This window comes from Lissotriton helveticus, chromosome 7 (genome assembly GCF_964261635.1).
Source record: "Lissotriton helveticus chromosome 7, aLisHel1.1, whole genome shotgun sequence".
In the NCBI taxonomy this organism is placed as follows: Eukaryota; Metazoa; Chordata; class Amphibia; order Caudata; family Salamandridae; genus Lissotriton; species Lissotriton helveticus.
The window spans coordinates 1,744,697,108-1,744,716,016 of NC_136068.1; the positions used below are offsets into that span (position 1 = coordinate 1,744,697,108).

Sequence of the window (18,909 nt, forward strand, 5' to 3'; positions counted from 1 at the left end):
CAAGAAGTGAGGGGGCGGGAGAGTAGGCAAGGCAGGCGGCTGGGGGCATGTGCACGCGCTTTTAAGCTCAATGCACATGCGCATTGAGCTTAAAAGTCACGGGCACTGCAAGGAATCGCCACGATTCCTTGCAAGTTGGACAAAGAGTGGATAAGCCCCCATAGTCTCGCTTGCTCGATGCGCATGCGCATCGACAGGCGAGACCTAACCATTGTGACATTATATCATGTAAACATTATATGCTTGTTGGAATTGTGTCTGGAAATAATTGTGAAATACACTTACTGACAAATGTAATATGTTATACATCTCTTAGTAGTCATTCCGAACATTGACACTGCTATGTACTTCTGCTGATTTGTTATGTTAGTTCACGATTTATGATAAACAAAGTTTATCAATAGCAAAGTGCAAAATTGTGCAAAAAACTAGTGCAATTAACCTGTGCAAACCAAAAAATGTCCAAAATACGCAATTTACCATTTAAAAACAATAAATAATAAATGCATATTTTAAGAAAATGTGTGTTAAAAAGAGTTGATTAAGACTTTAAAATCAATTTAAGTCTTAAAATTAAGAAAAAACGGATCATTCATTTCAGATATATTGTTCCCATATAGACACCAAATGACTAACATGCTATCACCTAGAAGATACATCAAGAACAGAAGAGTGAATATACTAACAATTTATAAACATGTATAGAAATCCTCCCCTGCATTCAGACCATTGGGATATTTACTATCCAGGTTAAGAATGTAGTGGGTTTCTAATTTACGGAGGATTCCCTCTCTGTCGCCACCTCTCCTCAGGGGCATGACTGCATCTATTACGTAAAAGTGTAACAGTCTCAGATCTCTTTTGTGATAGTCATTGAAATGTCTCGCGACAGGGTAAGCCTCATCACAGTTAGTGATGGCCCTCATGTGTTGCAACACCCTCTTATGTACTGGAAGTTGAGTGCGTCCAACATATCTGAGTACGCAGGGGCACTCCAACACATAAATAGCCTATTCAGTTTTGCATGTTAAATATTTGGGGATGGGAATTTGTTTCTCAAAAAAGGGAGAGGTATAAGATCTTTTATTGACCCCATGCTTACAGGCTTTGCATGTCATGCATGTAAAAACGTCTGGGAGCTGAGCCAATCGGTCTTGGCCAAGACCTCTGGGCTACTGCTCACCAGGCTGTTTAGCATTGATCCTGCCTTTCTGTATGTGATGGTGGGGGAATTCAAGGATCCCATCTTTAGGATTGGGTCATTCTGGATAAGTGCCCAATGTTTACACATGATTTCCTAATCGCCTGGTGTTGTTTGTTGTAGGTTATTATTAGCCAGATAGGATTAGGCTCAGTCACTGGGTGGTTTATTTGTTTCATGGCTTTTGTTAACAGTGCTGCATCTCTGGGTAAGGCCTCTGTGCGCTTAATGGCTGATGTAATTATTTTATCTGTATAGCCTCTTGCTAGAAAGCGCAAGCGGCAGGCTGCTTGAGCTTCCACCACATCTTGCTGTCTGCTGGAAATACGTTTGATGCGCAGCATCTCCCCGTAGGGGATGCTATGAATCAAATGGCGTGGATGGTGGCTAGTCGCATGGAGCAGTGTATTGCCTGCCGTGGCCTTGCGGTGCAGTTTAGTTTGAATTGTCTGTTTGTCTATAAAAACTCCGACATCCAGAAAGTTGACTGTGGATTTACTTACAATGGAGGTGAATTTTAAGTTTAGGGAATTGTTATTCAGATCATCAATAAAAGCATTCGCCAAGCCCTCATCCCCTCTCCAAATCAAAAACAGGTTGTCAATGTACCTATATATACATACAACATTATTGTGCATGGTTTCAGCAAACTGGACTCCGAGAACCTGCTTCTCCCATAGCCCCATGTGTAAGCACGTATAGCTAGGGGAGAAGCAGGAACCCATCGCCACCCCTCTAGTCTGTTGGAAACACATCTGCTGAAACATAAAAAAGTTGTTGTACAGGCACATTTCAATCATGTTCACAAGCATATTGTTGTGCGAATGGCAATGCAATGGCCTTTTATCCAAGAAATATTTCACAGCTTTAAGGCCATCAACATGATTGATACTGGTGTAGAGAGAGGTCACGTCTAACGTGATAAGTAAGTAATCCTCCTGCCATGTAATGTCTTTTAGCTTTCTAAGGAAGTCTCCTTTATCCTGTATGAAGGTGGGTAAGCTAATCATGTGTTCCTGTAAAAAGAAATCAATATATTTGGAAGTGTTTTCAAGAAGGCTGCCACAGACAGAAATAATGGGCCTGCCCGGTGGATTGGAAGGATGCTTATGTATTTTGGGTATAAAATAAATGCAGGGTATCACAGGGTGATCTTTTTTTAAAAATGTAAACTCATCAGAGCTTAACAAACCCAAACCTTTCCAGGCCACCAGTTTTATATAAAAGCTGTTACAAAATGCCTTTACTGTTGCCACATCCACCCTTTTATAACAATCTTTGTCATTTAGATGGCGCCATGCCTCTTCCATGTATTTCTCCCTTGGCCATATGATAACGTTCCCACCTTTATCTACCTGGCGAATAATCACAGATTTGTTAGCTTGTAATTTTTTAATCAAATCATGGTATTGTTGATCATGTTTAGAATATTTAAATTTGCTCCGTGCCACTTTATGCTGCAATTTTTTTATGTCTGTAGTTACTAAATCATGGTAATAGTCTATGTTGTCCTTGACCATTACCGGACAAAAAGTAGATTTTGCTTTAAAATCCGTAAGACCGGCCCCCATAGTTGCCAGGTTCATATCACTTGCTGATAATTGAGTACTTTCACTTTGTAACTCAACTAAGTCCAATTTCAGACTCATATCACCTGCCGTTAGAATACCAGGGCTATCCACTGCAGCCGCAGTCCCACCTGGTGTTCTCTCCTTTATCGGTTTTGAGGCAAAGAACTTCTTGAGTTTCATCTTACATATATACTGAAACACGCCAACCCTCGTTTGAGCGTACCGAAAATTGCTGGCAGGGCTATATGATAGTCCCAGAGGCAAAATTTGCATCTCTGTTGTGCTGAGCTCAATATCAGATAAGTTCACTACAAACATCGCATTGGTTGCTGTCATTATTGTGGTGCTTGCTTGCGTTTCCAATAATTGTTGGTTTTCTTGTTTCTTCCCCGCACACTTGAGTTTCCTCCGTTGGTGGCGCTTGTAGTTTTGGTATTTTCGGGCTTTGCTACTCTGGGCCTTAGTGAATCGAGGCGATCCCACCTCACACAGTCTAATTCCTGGGCCAGGGTATATTGGCGAAACCCCAGCTCACCACTGGGACCTGATTGCTCACTGTCAGATCCACTTTCTACCACCGAGCTGTAGTCCGAGAGCTATGTTGTTGATTCAGCCCTGCTGCTTAAATTTCCTTGTTGCTGTGGGGGAGCTGACATTAGCGTAGGCTTCCCAATGATCTTTTTGACCATTTGGAAGCGTTTAGCGAAGGTAAACACCTGTCCCCTCTCAAAGTCCTGTTTATCTCTTTGGAACTTAAACGTTTTTCTTTTGCGTATAGCCTCCTCCTCTTTACAAATCCTTGCCAGCATATCGTCTCTCATTTTAGTGTTTGCAGCGTTTTGTGCGCAGCTGCTCAGCTCTGTTTCTAGTGCCAAAATTTGCTCTTCATATTTAACCCGATCAACCTCAGCATATTTAACCAACAGGGTCATAAGATTCAATGATGATTGCAGAATATATTGTTCCCATTCAACTAATAAATCAGGATTAGGAGTCTCGTATGTGGGCACCAACATGATACGCAAGCCGCGTGGCACTCTTCCCACCTCCAGATATCGGGAAAGGGATCGAAGTTCCCACTATTTTGCCTGCTCTCCTTTTTTCAGTTTTTCCAGTTTTTTAATTTTGCCGCGATACGTCGCGTCAGCCACATTGATTGTGGCCGCAACTTGGTTTACAGTTACAGCCGCTGATGGTTCATCGCTGAACATGTCAGCGGCGGCTTCTTCTCGACTCCGGAGCGTGCCGGCCATGGTGCATGTAGGGGTAATCGATTTGAAAGCACAGAGCAACTACAAACGGACAGCTGTCCTCGTTGTCTTACCCGCACTCTCCTTCACCGAGTTCTTGGACACACCAGCTTTTCCACAGCTGGTCTGCTCCACAGGGGTCTTCCGAATCCGATGTCAGCTACCACTCCATTGCCGGTGCACTGCAGTACGCTCGGGGGCAGGAACAAAGTAGAAATCCCGTGTAGGAAAACTATTCTTGCTTCCGGGGTCAAATCCGGCCGCGTGGCTGTGGTGTTTGTTCTGCCCAGAAAACGAAGGAGGGGTTCCGCTTAGACCGAGAGAGCCACTCGGTGATTTATGAAAAAGGAAGGTCGAAGCCTTGTGTTGTAGGAAGGACGACAGCAGACCCAAATGTTTAAGGTGCAATTATTTATTTGTGCAAGTACCCCGCACCTTAGTCATGACGCGTTTCGGGCCCCCTTGGCCCTTGATCACATGACACGCTATGGAGTGATTCTCAACAATTTAAAGTGGCAGTGCAGGTTGCTATGGAAATCTTCATCATAGACATACACGAAATACATATTTTCAGCAGCTCATCTATAAAAACATAATAAATACTGTTTTAGAATCACCAACCTGTTTACAAATGATAAATATACATCATTAGTAAAACCAGAAAGATAAAAAGGTCAACGCAGTTCCTGGTACAATAGCAATTAAAAACCATTGTGACATTATATCATGTAAACATTATATGCTTGTTGGGATTGTGTCTGGAAATAATATATATATTTTTATTTTTTTTCCACTGAAAAAACCATAGGTTTCAGGGACGTTACAGTTGGTTGGATATTTCACTCATACAAAACCAGAGAAATTCCACCGTTATAGTTATTTCAGCTACTATAACTCGCGCACCCGTAATGCACTGCTGATGACGTCACATATTACATCATTCATGACATGGTCGGTGACATCACTGATGACATCACTGATGACATCTCAAATGACCTCACTGATGACATCACTGATGACATCATCCAGTGACTCAGTTTTTCTTTAAAGTCTAAATATGTATTATATGTATGCCAAGGTGTATTGAAGAATGAGTGGGTGTATAAGTGTCTGGATGGTGGCGGTTCAAGGGTGCTCCAGGAGGGGGCCGCACGGCCCCACTCCCTCTATTTTCCCTCTATTTTCAAAGCCCCATGTTGGCAGCAATTAGAATGAAGCTTGCGGTCGGGAGGGGTTGCAAACCCACCACGGCCATAGATATCGATATAGCTTTTATTTTTTGAATTTCTCAGCAACTACTGAACGTATTTACACCATTTTAAAATAAAAGGCCTCTTTCTGAAGCACTACCTTCTTGCCAAATTTGGTGAAATTCCATTCAGCAGTTCGGGCTGCAGCCTTGGCTAAAGTTTCCTATCGAAATTAAAATGGAGAAAACAATTTTGGGGACCCGCCTTTTTTCTCAGCCCCTACTTGGCGAATCACCCCCAAACTTTCAGGAGAGGAGCTGGCTTGGATAGACCTTTTTAATGTAGAATTTCACGAAGATTTATCAACCGACGCCAAAGTTATTGGCAAATCAAAAAATGCTTTTTCTATGGAAACTAGGTTCTAACTATAACTAGCTACTGGCGATATAATTGCTGTATTGAGGTTTCATGATGGCTTTATCTAAAGCCCAGACTTCAACACAAATGGTTTCTGCTTCCTTAAATGGAGCACCTCTTGCATAGACTGGTTTTGGAAAGAATTTGCTTTCAGGAGTATTTGGAGTTCACAGTGTCACTATTGGAACTCAAACCTTGTGGTTTCCCAGAACAGCATCTTAATTTCTAAGCGTATCAACAAGACATACCAGCTGCTCATTAGTGAACAAGCAAGTGGGGAATGTGGTGACAGATAAAGCCAACAGGTTCATGTAGTCCACCCATTGCCTGGCATAATGTTCTTATCAACACTGACCTCCCTAATTTCCTATTGCTATTGTGCAATGAGCCTACAGCAGCCACTTACATTTGTTTACTATTTATTTACTTTTGTTTCTATTGGCTCACTACAGAATCCTTTGCAAATGTCTTTGAACTGAGCATTGATTTTACCTTCCCTAAACTTTTAGTGATAGATCAATTGAAAATACTTGACCTTGCCTATTAAATGTACTCTTTTCAAATGGTCCTGCGTTCATCCTACTATCTCTTTTAATTAGGTAACATTTTGAGCTTTCTAGTTTAAAATTATTTTGGAGGTTGGACTCAATCATATATTTAAATACCTCAATCATTGACAATATAATATATTTTTGAGTAAATACAAGATTTTAGTATTTAGATTCAATTTTACATTTTCACAACTATTTTATATTACATTAAAAATAAAATAATTCAAACATTTGCATATGCCTGTTCTTAGAGAACATTTTTCTAATGCGAGGCTAAGAGGCTTGAATACGTTAATACAAATTTAAGCTGTATTATGATTATGATAATTAACATTATTTGTCCCAAAGATGAGTTGTGCGTTTTGTATTCTAAGTGATTTGTATAATCTTTAACATGAGTACCATTAAACTTTATATATTTGGAAAAAGCACTCGATTGCAGATATTTATCTAAAATGATGTAGTTATCTTTTTATGCCATTTCCCTTATAAATGTTATCACAGCTACTTTACAGCATCATGACTTGTCTCTCAAATCACCCTATGACCCCATCAGCCAGCAATGTTCCCCATATTTTCAGCAATAAATTATGGCCACACTAGCTATTAAATTGGCCTGAACAGTAACACGAGCTTGAACATACTATGGAATGTTTCATGAATGTTACAGACTTTCATTAATTAGAAACCTTATGCAGTACCCCATAGTTTATGGAGTAATGCTGGACAATAAATGTTTACGTTATGAGGAGATAGGCTATATTCTAGATATCAATATTGTTCATATGTTGATATGGCTCACTCTTGGTAGGTTGAGTCAATCAGCAAGGTTTTTCTCAAAGAAATGCATGTGGTACATGTGCTGAGGCTAACTGAAATAACAATAATCAATATAAAACTTAAAATTACATATTTGAATTTGGCACTATGAAGAGAGTACAATTCTACAATAATGAAGCAAACTGCGTGAAGGGAAGAAAAGTTATGCCAAAAACCCAAATTGCTTCATTAAAAATATTACGACATATACGAGGTGATAGATGGAATGCTTGAATTAATCTCTGCAATTAACAATCGCTCGGGCAGCATCCAAATCCATTGTTTTTTGCCCAGCATGCCACCCTAGACAAAGGCCCACCTTATGTAAATAAGCATTTACCCTTTTCCTCATGGAAATTGTCTGTCCCTAACTTCCAGGCAAGGCCCCTCCATTAAGTAGTCAGATGCAACCCAAGACTGGTTTCAACCTACTTAGGTCTCATCATTGAGGAAAAGGTTAAGTGCAATTGGACGGTGAGCAAGTGACTCAACTCTCAACATTTTGGAGAGAGGATAGGAACTGTATCAACATCTCTCCAAGATCTGGCAGGTGAGTGGAACTTGAAAGGTTTTTGAAGACCATGTGGACCAGAAAGGTAAACAGCACTGCAAATGTGAGTCTGAACAGAATCCTCTTTTTTATTAGTAGCCGGTGAAGGTCCATCAATTTAGCGGAGATGAAACAATGTCTGGAAAGATGCAGTAGTAGTTTGCCTGCTGAGTTCTGCACCAATTGAATTTGGTTATGAGTGTTTTGGGACAGCCTTGGTGAGTAATCAAGCCTAGGATTTATAATCACAGTTTTACTAGCTCTAAGAGGGAGAAGATCTAACACCTTATGGAGAATTTTTGATAACCTAACGCAGGTGGATGTGACATTGAGAATCATGTCTTTAAATGAGTGCTGATTGTTGAAAACCGCACAGCTGCATAGACAGGCTCTTGAAAAAAGTGATTTTAGAAACATGTGTGCCTCCCCCACCAATGACTGCCATTAGAGAACTAACAGGCAAGTCTGTAGTCACGCAAGCCCTAAACATGGCCAACATTCCTATTATAGGTGGAGTAAACATTACAGTGTATTACATCAAATATAAGAGGTGCTTGTACAGGGCAAATCCTGTACTCAAGTATTTTAAAGTGACCTTGTATATGATAATAAAGAAAAAGTAGGTTCTGTGAAATAAAATATTTGCCTAGGATCACACAATTTGGACAAGCAGGGAAACCAGTATTGTTTGCAGGCCTTCTGGTTTTACATCATTCAATTCCTCCATCAGATGAGTAGCTCTCTCTCTCTTGTTTACATAAAAGGTCACTGTATGTCTTTTATTATTGGATCAGAACAAGAAAAACCGACTACCAAGCCGACAATGTGCTTATTTAGAGGGGTGTCACATGCCAAACACAACCCTAAAGATACAGTCATGGCTGCCACCCTTAATGTATACACTTACTGGCTCCTGCAGGCTATGCCAAGTGTGCATTTTTCTGCCATTGGTCTAGCCATGTTCAAGGAAACAGCTTCAGGATGTGGCCTTTGCTTATGCATGAAGTAAGACTTTGGAACATGATTGTTGTTGGGTAATTTTCAGCTATCTAGGAAACAAGGATTTAATATGGCGATTATATTGGGGTGGGCAAAATTATGAAGCTTTTACTTATGCAATACACATAACTTTAGAAAAAATTAATCTGCATTATGAGAACTATATATTGCTGGCAATCTATGTGGCAAGTTTATGCCAGGGAACACCTACCATTCAAAAGTCATGCGAGATACAGGTGGAGACGACTGGTGTGAGCAGAGCATTTCTCTCAGCTGTTGAACACATCACTCTGAGTTTCTATAATACATTCTCTGTTCGATTCAGTTTCTCACATAAAATTATTATGTGAAAAAGCATAACAGAAGAAGAGAGAAAATTACAAAAATCAGAAAGTAGTTAAAAACCCAGCAAATAGGAATTACGCAAGATTTCACCAAGGAAAAAAAGAAATCACCAGAATTAGTGTTGGACCATCACCCTGACTGCTTGCGCACAATGATAGTGCCAAACAGTAAGGCACCAAATTTCAGTCTTATCCATGTATAATTTACTTGCATGTTGTAAAATCTTACGAGATATTATTTATTTATTTTCAGAGAGTAAAATCACTAACATTCTGGGTCCAGCCAATACATTTGATGGCTCTGAGACATGAATTTGCAACCCATTCTTAACATACTTCAAGAGCTCTGATGAATTTAGTACCCCAAATCTCCCTGGCTATCAAGCATTCATTTTTTTAGACTATCAAGTGCCAAAATAATAGCTCTTCCTTCATATTATCAAATTTGAATCATTAATTATCCAAATAAGGCTGTTTCATAATCGGTTAGGGTGTGAAGTAACATTTACTAAACTAACCCTCATTTAGGATTGGCACATATAATAACAGAACCTTCAGAATCTGTTTGTGCAAGGATTGCAATCATACATTTTGTAGACTGTATGCAATAACGTTCAATCTCTTGAATTTGACAGCAGAAAAATGCCAATTAATTACCAGAACAAACGAGTTTGTTGTCGAAAGCACCAACATCTGCATGTTAATCTGCATTACTGGGGCAAAACTTGTATAAGTTCCTATTTATCGCACCTGATAAATTCTGACTTCCGTGGGTGTCATAAATATTTTTGGATGTCATAAATAATACACCATCTGCCAAGCAATTCGTAATGAGGGTGTTAGACCTGTCAGCCCTTTGGGTGGTCTCTCCTATTTATTTGTGTCCCCTTTTTGTCCCTCAATCTTTTTATTTTTGATGTCCACCGGACTTTTCAGGTGTTGACCTAGGGGTTAGGTGCTCTTTGCCCTCATAGTCCTTCTTTCTTTTTCCCTGAGGCCTAGGTGCCTTTCTGACTGGATTTACAAGACCCACAAAATGGTGGCCAGTAACTGCCACAACTGCCACCTCAGAGAACGGACCCATAGGTTAGCATAGGGACATTCCAGAACCTTCTGGACCCTTCTGGACCTTCTGGGGTCAGCCTATATAAGGTGGAATGTTGGGCAGTCATTTTAGAAGGTGTTGTGTGGAGAGGAGAGCTGGAGGACAGGAGTAAAGGCGGTGGAAGGAGGAGATTGGTGCACTGTGGGGGTTGACAGACCTGTTGGGCCGCTATCCCTGCTGTATGATGCTATCCCTCATCTGCTGATCTGACCCTGCCAGGACGTGGACTTGAGGTATCCCTGACGCAGGAGAGACCTGTGGGAATCTTAAGTGGGATAAACGAGGCGAGGACAGTAAGAAATCGCCAGGTGAGGGCGACTGAGGCTGACCACTGAATTAAGTCAAGGCCCGGGCGGTGGGGGAAGGAAGTAAGTCCCTACACTTGCTGTCCCCCAGTGTCCTGTAAGACTGAACTCGTGGCTTTCCTGAAGTGTCCCGCCTAAGTCGGCACTCTGTAATAAGGGATTGCTAAATGTACTTGCCTCCAGTAATCGAAGTACCCTCCGGTGAGGCGCCGCATCTCCCCGCCTGGAGCAGTGTCACGTTCTACGCGCAGGCCAAGTGAGGGGCTGGGTGGTGCCATAGAGGAGGAGCGCCGACTCAAGTCCCGCGCAGGCTTAGTGAAGGGCTCCTTAGGCGCAGAAGTGTCTTGAACGACGCGCAGGCTCAGTGGAAGGCTGGGAGATTCCCCGGCCTAGAGGCGGAGCAGAGCTGAGGTGTCCGCCGGCCGGGCAGGCCGTGTGAAGGGGACGAGTTATCAAGTAGGAACGCTGGAATCTCAGTGTGATTTCGCCAGGGACCGATCGGCGAAGAAGTAAGCGTCTAGTTTTTGGTGGAATATCCAGAGCTGGACTCGCATCTTAAACAACCGCAGGGTCTTGGGGCTGTAGTGAAGCGGAGACACAGGAGTTCAGACTAGACAGGTTGGTGGTTGCCCAGACTTCCTGTTCCCCGATTGGGGCATGACAAGCATTAACTAAACTAGAAAGTATTGAACCCCTTTTAACAATGCTTGGGGACCTGCCTGTTTTAAGTGCCCATCTGTTCTTCTCTGTAACTGTTAGAAGTTGGAGAGGTTGCTTGCACTGAGCGTCCATAAGGCAAACCTTGCTCTGCTATTTAATTATCACAGTAATACACCAGCTGACAGAAGAAAGATGTAGTACCATGTTCTTAACCAAGTGATGTTTTGCCTTATTACATTAAGTGGAAGTCTAATGCTCACTATTGAATTTCTGTTTATAGAATATAAAGTATGAAACTCTGTAATTTGCTTTCAATAAGAATCTTGAGTTTCCATGAGTAAGGTACAACTGTAATTTACTGCATTGAGAAGTGATATCTTTTCGTTGTTACAACTGAAACTGTGGTATATTTCCTGTTGCTAGGAGGGGTAGTAGTGAACTCCTTTCAAGTGGGGAGGAAAAGAACAGTGGAGTCTGAACTGTTGAAACTGGTGCCCCAAAGTTACGTGCACCAATGTGCAGCTATTTTTGTATATTGAACCACGAACTGCTGAACAACAAAGAGATTTTATAAAACAGCTCGTATTTTCCTAAAAGATTGGTGTGGTGTCTTTCTTTTCTAGTGGATGGGCGCTGAGTTACTGAAGGGTGTGACGTAAACTTTACACATGTACCTTTGGAGAAAGGCGTTCCTACTCTGTGCCAAGCTACCCTATGTAGACTGGTAACCCCAGGTCCAACAGAGGGCCTTTGTTTTATTTTATAGATTTTTAGGATATAATATATACATTTGCAATATAAGTATTGAATTTACTAGGATAGAGTGAGGAACTTTGCAAATGGGAATGCATTTTAGAAATCAGATCTATGCAAATTGATACAATTCTTGTCTTGCATATGGAAAAATCTATACTAAAAAGGCCATGATAGTACATCAGCCATCAAGACTTTTAAGACCCTGTATGAAATCAGACAATGGTTTTCTGAAAGTAATCAAGGCATTGAATGGTACATAGGAGACCGGGCACAGTGAATGAACTGCACAAATCGGCTGCTATTGGCAAGATATCTTTATCTGCTGGCATTGCTTCGCTGTTGGAGCTGGGTACCAACTCTGCCTATTTTAAGTTGGGGCAAGGAGTCGTTGCCTATGGTTTAAGAAAGTGGGAAGGGCATGCCAGATTGTGTGCCAGACCAGACAAACTGACACCAGAGAGATGTATTCCTAGCTGGGTTATGAAGTCACCCACAACCACACAGTAACACTCTGAAGGGAGGAAGGTAGGCGTTAAACTTAGTACATCTTAGTGATTGATATAATAGGAACGGATCATGCTGTAAAGTAAGAAATGTCAATATTACCTGGAGAGAGTAAAATTTGAGCCCCTCTGCCATACTTGTTCGAGAAGATGCAGGAGACGCTGAGCCTGACACTGTCACTGATGTTCATGACTAAGGTAGCGTTCTTCGTGGCCCGGTACTGAGAGAACGCCAGTAGGATGGATCCATTCTGGAAGGATTCTGGGAGTGTGCTCTCATTAATCTTCCACTCAATATCAGGCAGAGGACTGGCTTCAACCACACACATACACCTTATCATATTGGCTTCACTTTGGCAGGAGGAGTTGTACATGGCTGCAAGACTGGGCTTGTCTAAAAAAAAAAACAGTTATAAAAATTACATTTACTGAACAGGTCTTCAAAGATAGCATGTAAAAGACATGGTTATCTGCCATTCACAACCTGCACGGCAAATCATCAAAGGAAGGGGCTACAGACTTTCTTTCAATTATCCTCTTAAAGTACGTTCATGTGTTCAGACCGCCATTTTTGCAAGCCCTATTTATTCAGGTCCACTGCTTGGACATGCAGCATATAGGAGCAGCAGATGCACCACTGATCGCCATTGGCACAAATAATTCATGCCCGTCTGAGCCCGTCTGAGCCCATCTGTGCCCTGATGCATGTAGCGTCCAGCTGTACTGCCCAACTCTTAAGCTTTCCTCCCAACCATAGAGATTCATGAAGGACATTTTAATCGGCCCAGCTATTAGACCTCAGCATTGGTATCCATGCCTCTGATTCAGCTTAATTTATTTCAGATTGGATGGCTTTTTTATCTAACTCAGCTCTCTGCTCATGATTCAATGGCTTTCCTCCCTGTTTATATGTATGCCCCGCCCAGGAGAATGTTTGTTTTGAAATGTTATAAATGGATGAGCTGTCCCCTTCCATTGCTACATTTGCTTGCATTCAGACACCATTATTGGATGTGACACAATGCCAGAGGAACCTTGGAGAGGGTTCTCTTCATTAGAAAACCCAATCAATATTCGGCATCACATGCTTTTGTGTCTATACACATGTGTACAACAACAAAAAGAAAGGTAGGGAAAATGAGGAAACACTCTTAGTCCCCGGTTATGCTTATTTAAACAAGAAAAGAGTGTCCAAAAAACAATTTTGAGTACAAAAGGAGCAAAAAACATTGAGTATATGACCCCTCACAGGTCAGTATGGAAAGCCCTCACTCACCACCCTGGTTGGTGACATGCTTCATCATAGGGCCCCACTGGAGAGGCCGAGTGCCTACCCAGTGTGCTTCAACGCCAGATCTACTGCGGAGCAGGTTTTTGTGAAATAGACGTGAAGTGAGTGATTTAGAGGTGATAGTGATGGTTAAAAATGTCTTAAGTGTCTCAAAAAATATATATTTTATTGTTTGATCACTTGGACAGATTAAAAACAATGTGGGAAAATAGTCCAAATAAATTGTTTGGTTATTTCCAAAAGATCAATAGTCAGTCAACAAGTTTCTGCCTTGAAACTGTGTGAATTTACCAGGCATTCATCAGGACAAAGGTGTACTAAACCCTGGTGGTATGTGCCCTCTAAGGCCCACCCTGACCTAGGGGCGTGAAAGTGAAAATCGTCTTTAAAAAGTGCATGTAGAAGGCGAGAACTCCTCCTGTGGTACTCCCGATTAGGGAGACCTCAAGTATGGTGTGTAGGTGAGTCAGTTGCACACCATGGATCTCGGGAGGGGGGTGGTGGAGTAATTGGCACACCGCCCTCGACACCAGGCACCCTCTTAGAACCTGCTGAAACCCTCGTAAACCGGATCCCGAAGAGCCTGGTAAATTTACACCGTTTCAAGGCAGAAACATATACTCATTGTTTTTTGCTTCTTTTGTATTCAAAATTGTTTTTTTGGACACTCTTTTCTTGTTTAAATATACACATGTATATGCATGTGATTGACACATTGGCAATGCTATAGATCAGCAATTTAGAGCTAAGACATGTTGGTTTTGCCAATGCTTGTTTCACTTTGTTGTACTCATCAGCAGCACACTACAGGGACTAGGAAGCATAAAAGACTTTTAGTTTGACACTTCTTTTAAAGTCGTAAGTGTCTGTTGTGGGTTATACATTTACATCAAAACATAATATACAGTAGTTTAACACACACATCGGCCTGAGAAGAATAGGAAGCTACGTCACCTGCTTAGAGCTGCTGTACAAACATGCATACCTGCTTCTATTTTAATACTTCACTACTAGTATATTGGATTTGCCATCATAAATTGCATTTCTCTTGTCATAATACCCTAAAAACATAGGTGTTCCATAGTGCTCTCAGAGACAGGTATGACGCATTGATAATGTATGTAGTGATCTCACGAGGTGGTATAGTGACTTCAAAAGTAATTTGTGAACAATAAAAATCTATTAGAAAAAAGAGGGAGCTGCAGTTCTTTCAAAAACCAGACATAGGGGCGTTTTTTGTGATGTTCCTGTGGCGATAGAATCCTTTGCCTTATTTACAAGGCAGGGCTAATCCACTTAACATGGCTTACCACCACGCTGTAAATAAGGTCTCCTTTCACTATACACTTAAAGTGAAAAGGGCGGGAAATGGGTTTTGCATTGGATGTTCAGCTGCAACACACTGATTTTGATGCTGCACCCTATTTACAAAGATGGTGTAAATAGGGAGCAGCACTAAAATTAAGACCAGAATAAACCTGGTCTCATCATGGGGAAACTAGGAGAAATTATTAATTTCTCCATATTTTTTCTATATCTGTGTGTCCTGCATTGTGCAGCACACATAGAAACAGTAAATAGACCATGAAGTGTTGTTTTTAAAGCAGGAAGGTGTACCATCCTGAACATAAACATTCATAAAAAAAATGATGATTTGCATCTTCTGTGTGTGCCGCACAATACAGCACATATAGGTGTTACATATCGACATTGTGGATTTTTATGTGCAGGAAGGGACACCTAGATTTAGCCCCAGCACTAGGGGAAACGCAGGGTTATGCCACATTCTTGTGAATACCAGACAGTAGAACTACAGTTGGTGGAACAACCTATGCTTGAGTAGAAAAGGGGGAATAAAGGGTTTGAAGTCTCTGATGAGGCTCTTGGAGAGGACATAATAAACAGAAACTGACACTCCTCAAACGTTTTTCAGGTACAGAGAAAATTGGAATAGGAAGCATTTTCCCCCTACTCTGGTGGATAAAAAGGAGGTCGAAGATGACCATATTAATATCAAATTAATATTAGGAAGTTAAATACCAAGTATCAAAAGCAATGAAGAGGTGTCAAGCCATAATTTGTAGGCATGAGGCAATTATTTGGAGGAAACCATAGATGATTTCATGGCTGTACAGAGGGTTTTGGCTACCATATGCATCTACAGCCACAATGAGATGGAGACTGATCAGTTTATGTAGAAGATAACCAACAAAAAGATCCAAGAATAATTGTCTTTAGCCACAAAGCTCACATTAGCGAAGTAATACAAATTGCTAAATAATTTAAGTGTTTTGTCTCAAGATATGAAACAGTTTGACTCTAATGTAAAAGGCATTAGTACTGCAGAGGGAAAAGAGAGAAGGTGGCAACTGGAGATGTTACTGTATAGAAGCAACAGTAATAAGAATAAGGATACAGTAATAATAGATAGTGTATGGTTACAAGTAGCGGTTATTTAGTGGAAATGTAGCAGATGCCAAGAGTATGCTGAAGGTGGACGGTTGATTATTAGTAGGGGTAAGTATGCACCTACTGCTAGCAATAAGGTTATCAACTCAATAGAAGGTCCAGTCAAGATCTCAAAAAATTAGGCCCTGGCTCAACCCTTGGTAGCTGACTGTGAGCAGGCAGGCTTAACTCAGGAGACAGGTTTGTAAAACATTCAAATACCCTAAGACATTAAATAGATATGACACAACATTCAATAAAAATCTCACACCAATTTATAAAATTAGGAAATATCTCTAATTTTAAAAGGGCACCACACTGACAAAAATCCAAAATAGGGAACCAGATATATGAATTTATGAAGATTAACCACTTTATTGTGCTTAAAAACAAACAGCGCCATTTTGAGACATCTTGTCATACATGACCGGGAGAATATCAAAGTTTGAGCCTGACCACAGTGGAGCCCTGGTTGGATACACTACGCGGAAGGCCCCTGTCAAGATTTTACCTTCGCACTTAGAAACATTTCTGGAGGATATTCTCTTGACGGCGAGCAAGTCACTTCGTCAGGCTGGATTTGCAGAGGTTTCGCCGGCTTGGTTCAGCAGGAGCTCCCAGTCAACTCTTGGAAGTCCTGAGCTTCCGAGCTTTCAGCAAGATGGACCTGAAATCCAGGACAGGTTGTGGTTGAAGGTAATCAGCTTGACTTTCTATGTTTGGCCCTTCCACTTATGGAGCTTTTTCCAAAAGTTCATCCAAACTTCTGGAATTTCTTTCTGAAGTACCTCTTGAGGGTTCAACGTGCCCAAAACACAAATCCAACAGTATAGAGGCTCTGAGATGGTCCTTGGAAATTTGGACTACAGTTCCCTCAATGTACCTGGCCAAATCCTTAAAAGTCCACTGGACGCATTTCTGGCTGGGGACGTCTTGAGGGAGTTGGTGCAGGGAAGCTCTGGTAACCTGTTCCTTTCAGGGAGTCCACTCCTACATACTTTTTGAAGCAAGGCTAAGTCCTCAGGGCTGTAATTCGAAGTGTGTCAACAGGAGCAGTACCTCAGGGAGCAGTCCTGTGTGGTGCAAACCAGGGTTCCAGCAGGAAAGTCCTTCTTCTTGTAGTTTTGTGAAGTAAATCAGAGTTGCTATGTATCTCTCACATATTTATTCAATGATCTGGGGCAACAAGCAGAATAGCAAATCTGCCCAATGAGGTGCACGGTGCCACCCAGCAGCATAACAGCTTCCTCCAAAGCCTGGCATATGCTTGCCCCACAAAGCATTGCATTTTAAAATTTGAGATGGACAGATTCTCTCCAAGAGAATAAGACCTGAGTAAACCAACCTACTGGTGTGGCTCATTTCCATTAGAACTCTCCCTCCTGACCTCCTGCAAATTCCTTCCCTGGGCCTGCCATTTGGCTGGAGTACAGGATATGGGGGTAGGTAGGCCTGGCATAACAGGCTGTCCTGCTCTTCTCTGAAGCCCAGTTTGATTTACCCAGCCGCCTTTCTGATCGGTCCTTCCACCTGCAGTGCTCTCCTCAGCAGATAACCCCCTGCTCTATGCGGCCACTTATCCCCTCATCAACGCAGATTGACTAAGTCTGTTAAGGCTGACCAATGAGGAGAGACTTCTCTAAGGCTGGATTTTGGCTCATAAAAAAGAAAGATCTATAACTTATTTTCAGTACTAGTTATGAAAAATTCAACTGTGGCAAGTTGTTGGATTTCTCATTGCCCATCTTCTAATCTTTGAATGACTTTTGGATTACTTTCTTAGCAATATTTATAATAAAATAAAATATTCCAATGTCAGCATATAGAGATGATAATCTAGAAGGGGGGTACAATTGGCAGTTTTTCCCTCTGCACGGCATATATATATTTTTTTGTGGTATTTGTAGAGCGCAACACTCATCCCAGGGGATATCAAGGCGCTTATACCAGTACTGAGACTACTGCAAGCTGTACTAATGTAAACATTAGAGTTTGGGGAAGAGGTGGGTCTTTAATTTCTTTCGAAACAGGAGTTGTTAGTGGTAAGCCTTAAGTCAAGGGGGAGCTCATTCCATTTCTTTGCAGCCAGATGGGAGAATGAGCGTCCACCAGTCCTGGCTTTATATATGTGCTTAGTTCTTGCTAGGGCAGACTGGAGAGAGCGTAGGTTCCTAGTGGGGACGTAGAATTCAATCTTTCCCTGGAAGATGATGGGGCCGATTTTATGGAGGGCCCTGTGGGTATGGCAGAGCAACTTAAAAACCGACCTTTGGCGCATAGGTAACCAGTGAAGTTTTCTCAGGCAGTCCGAGGCGGAATCGAGCTTGCCTTTATTGCATATGAGTTTAGCTGAAGAGTTTTGCAGTACTTGCAGAAGTGTGAACAGGTGCTCATTCATCCCCACGAAGAGCGCATTACCATAGTCCAGACAACTGACCAGCAAAGCCTGTGTGACAGCACGCCTGCAGTCCACGGGGATCCAAGGAAACAGTCTGGCTAGAAGTTTCAAGATTGCGAAACCTTTCCCGCAGAGAACTCGCACATGCTCTTTCATGGATAGGGTGTCATCCATAATGACGCCTAAGTTCCTGGCGTGTTGTTTCGGGGTGGGAGCCCTTCCTAATGAGTGCGGCCACCACGTGATATCCCACACACGTTTGGCGCCGCCGAACAGTAGAATCTCGGATTTCCCGGCATTCAGTTTTAGGCAGTGTGAATGCATCCACTGGGCCATTTCTGAGAGACAGTTGTGCAATTTAGATTTAATAGTCTCCGATTTTTCATCCAGAACCACAATCAGTTGCGTGTCGTCTGCGTAAGAGCAGATGCCAATGCCCCACTTCCTCCCAATGTCGGCAAGAGATGACATATAAACATTGAAGAGAGTGGGGCTTAATGAGGCGCCTTGGGGGACTCCGCAACTGATGGGGCTTGATTTGGAGTGGAATT

The 18,909-nt window shown here is 41.8% G+C and overlaps 1 protein-coding gene across 1 annotated transcript in view; it reads right to left on the reverse strand.

The window, feature by feature from the left end:
* The window catches only part of LOC144770731 (sialic acid-binding Ig-like lectin 10), a 448,268-nt gene that overhangs the window by 20,708 nt on the left and 408,651 nt on the right, over window positions 1-18,909 (reverse strand). The window contains exon 12 of the mRNA XM_078655468.1: window positions 12,325-12,615. Coding sequence (XP_078511594.1) covers window positions 12,325-12,615 — 291 coding nt within the window. The remainder of the gene's footprint in view (window positions 1-12,324; window positions 12,616-18,909) is intronic.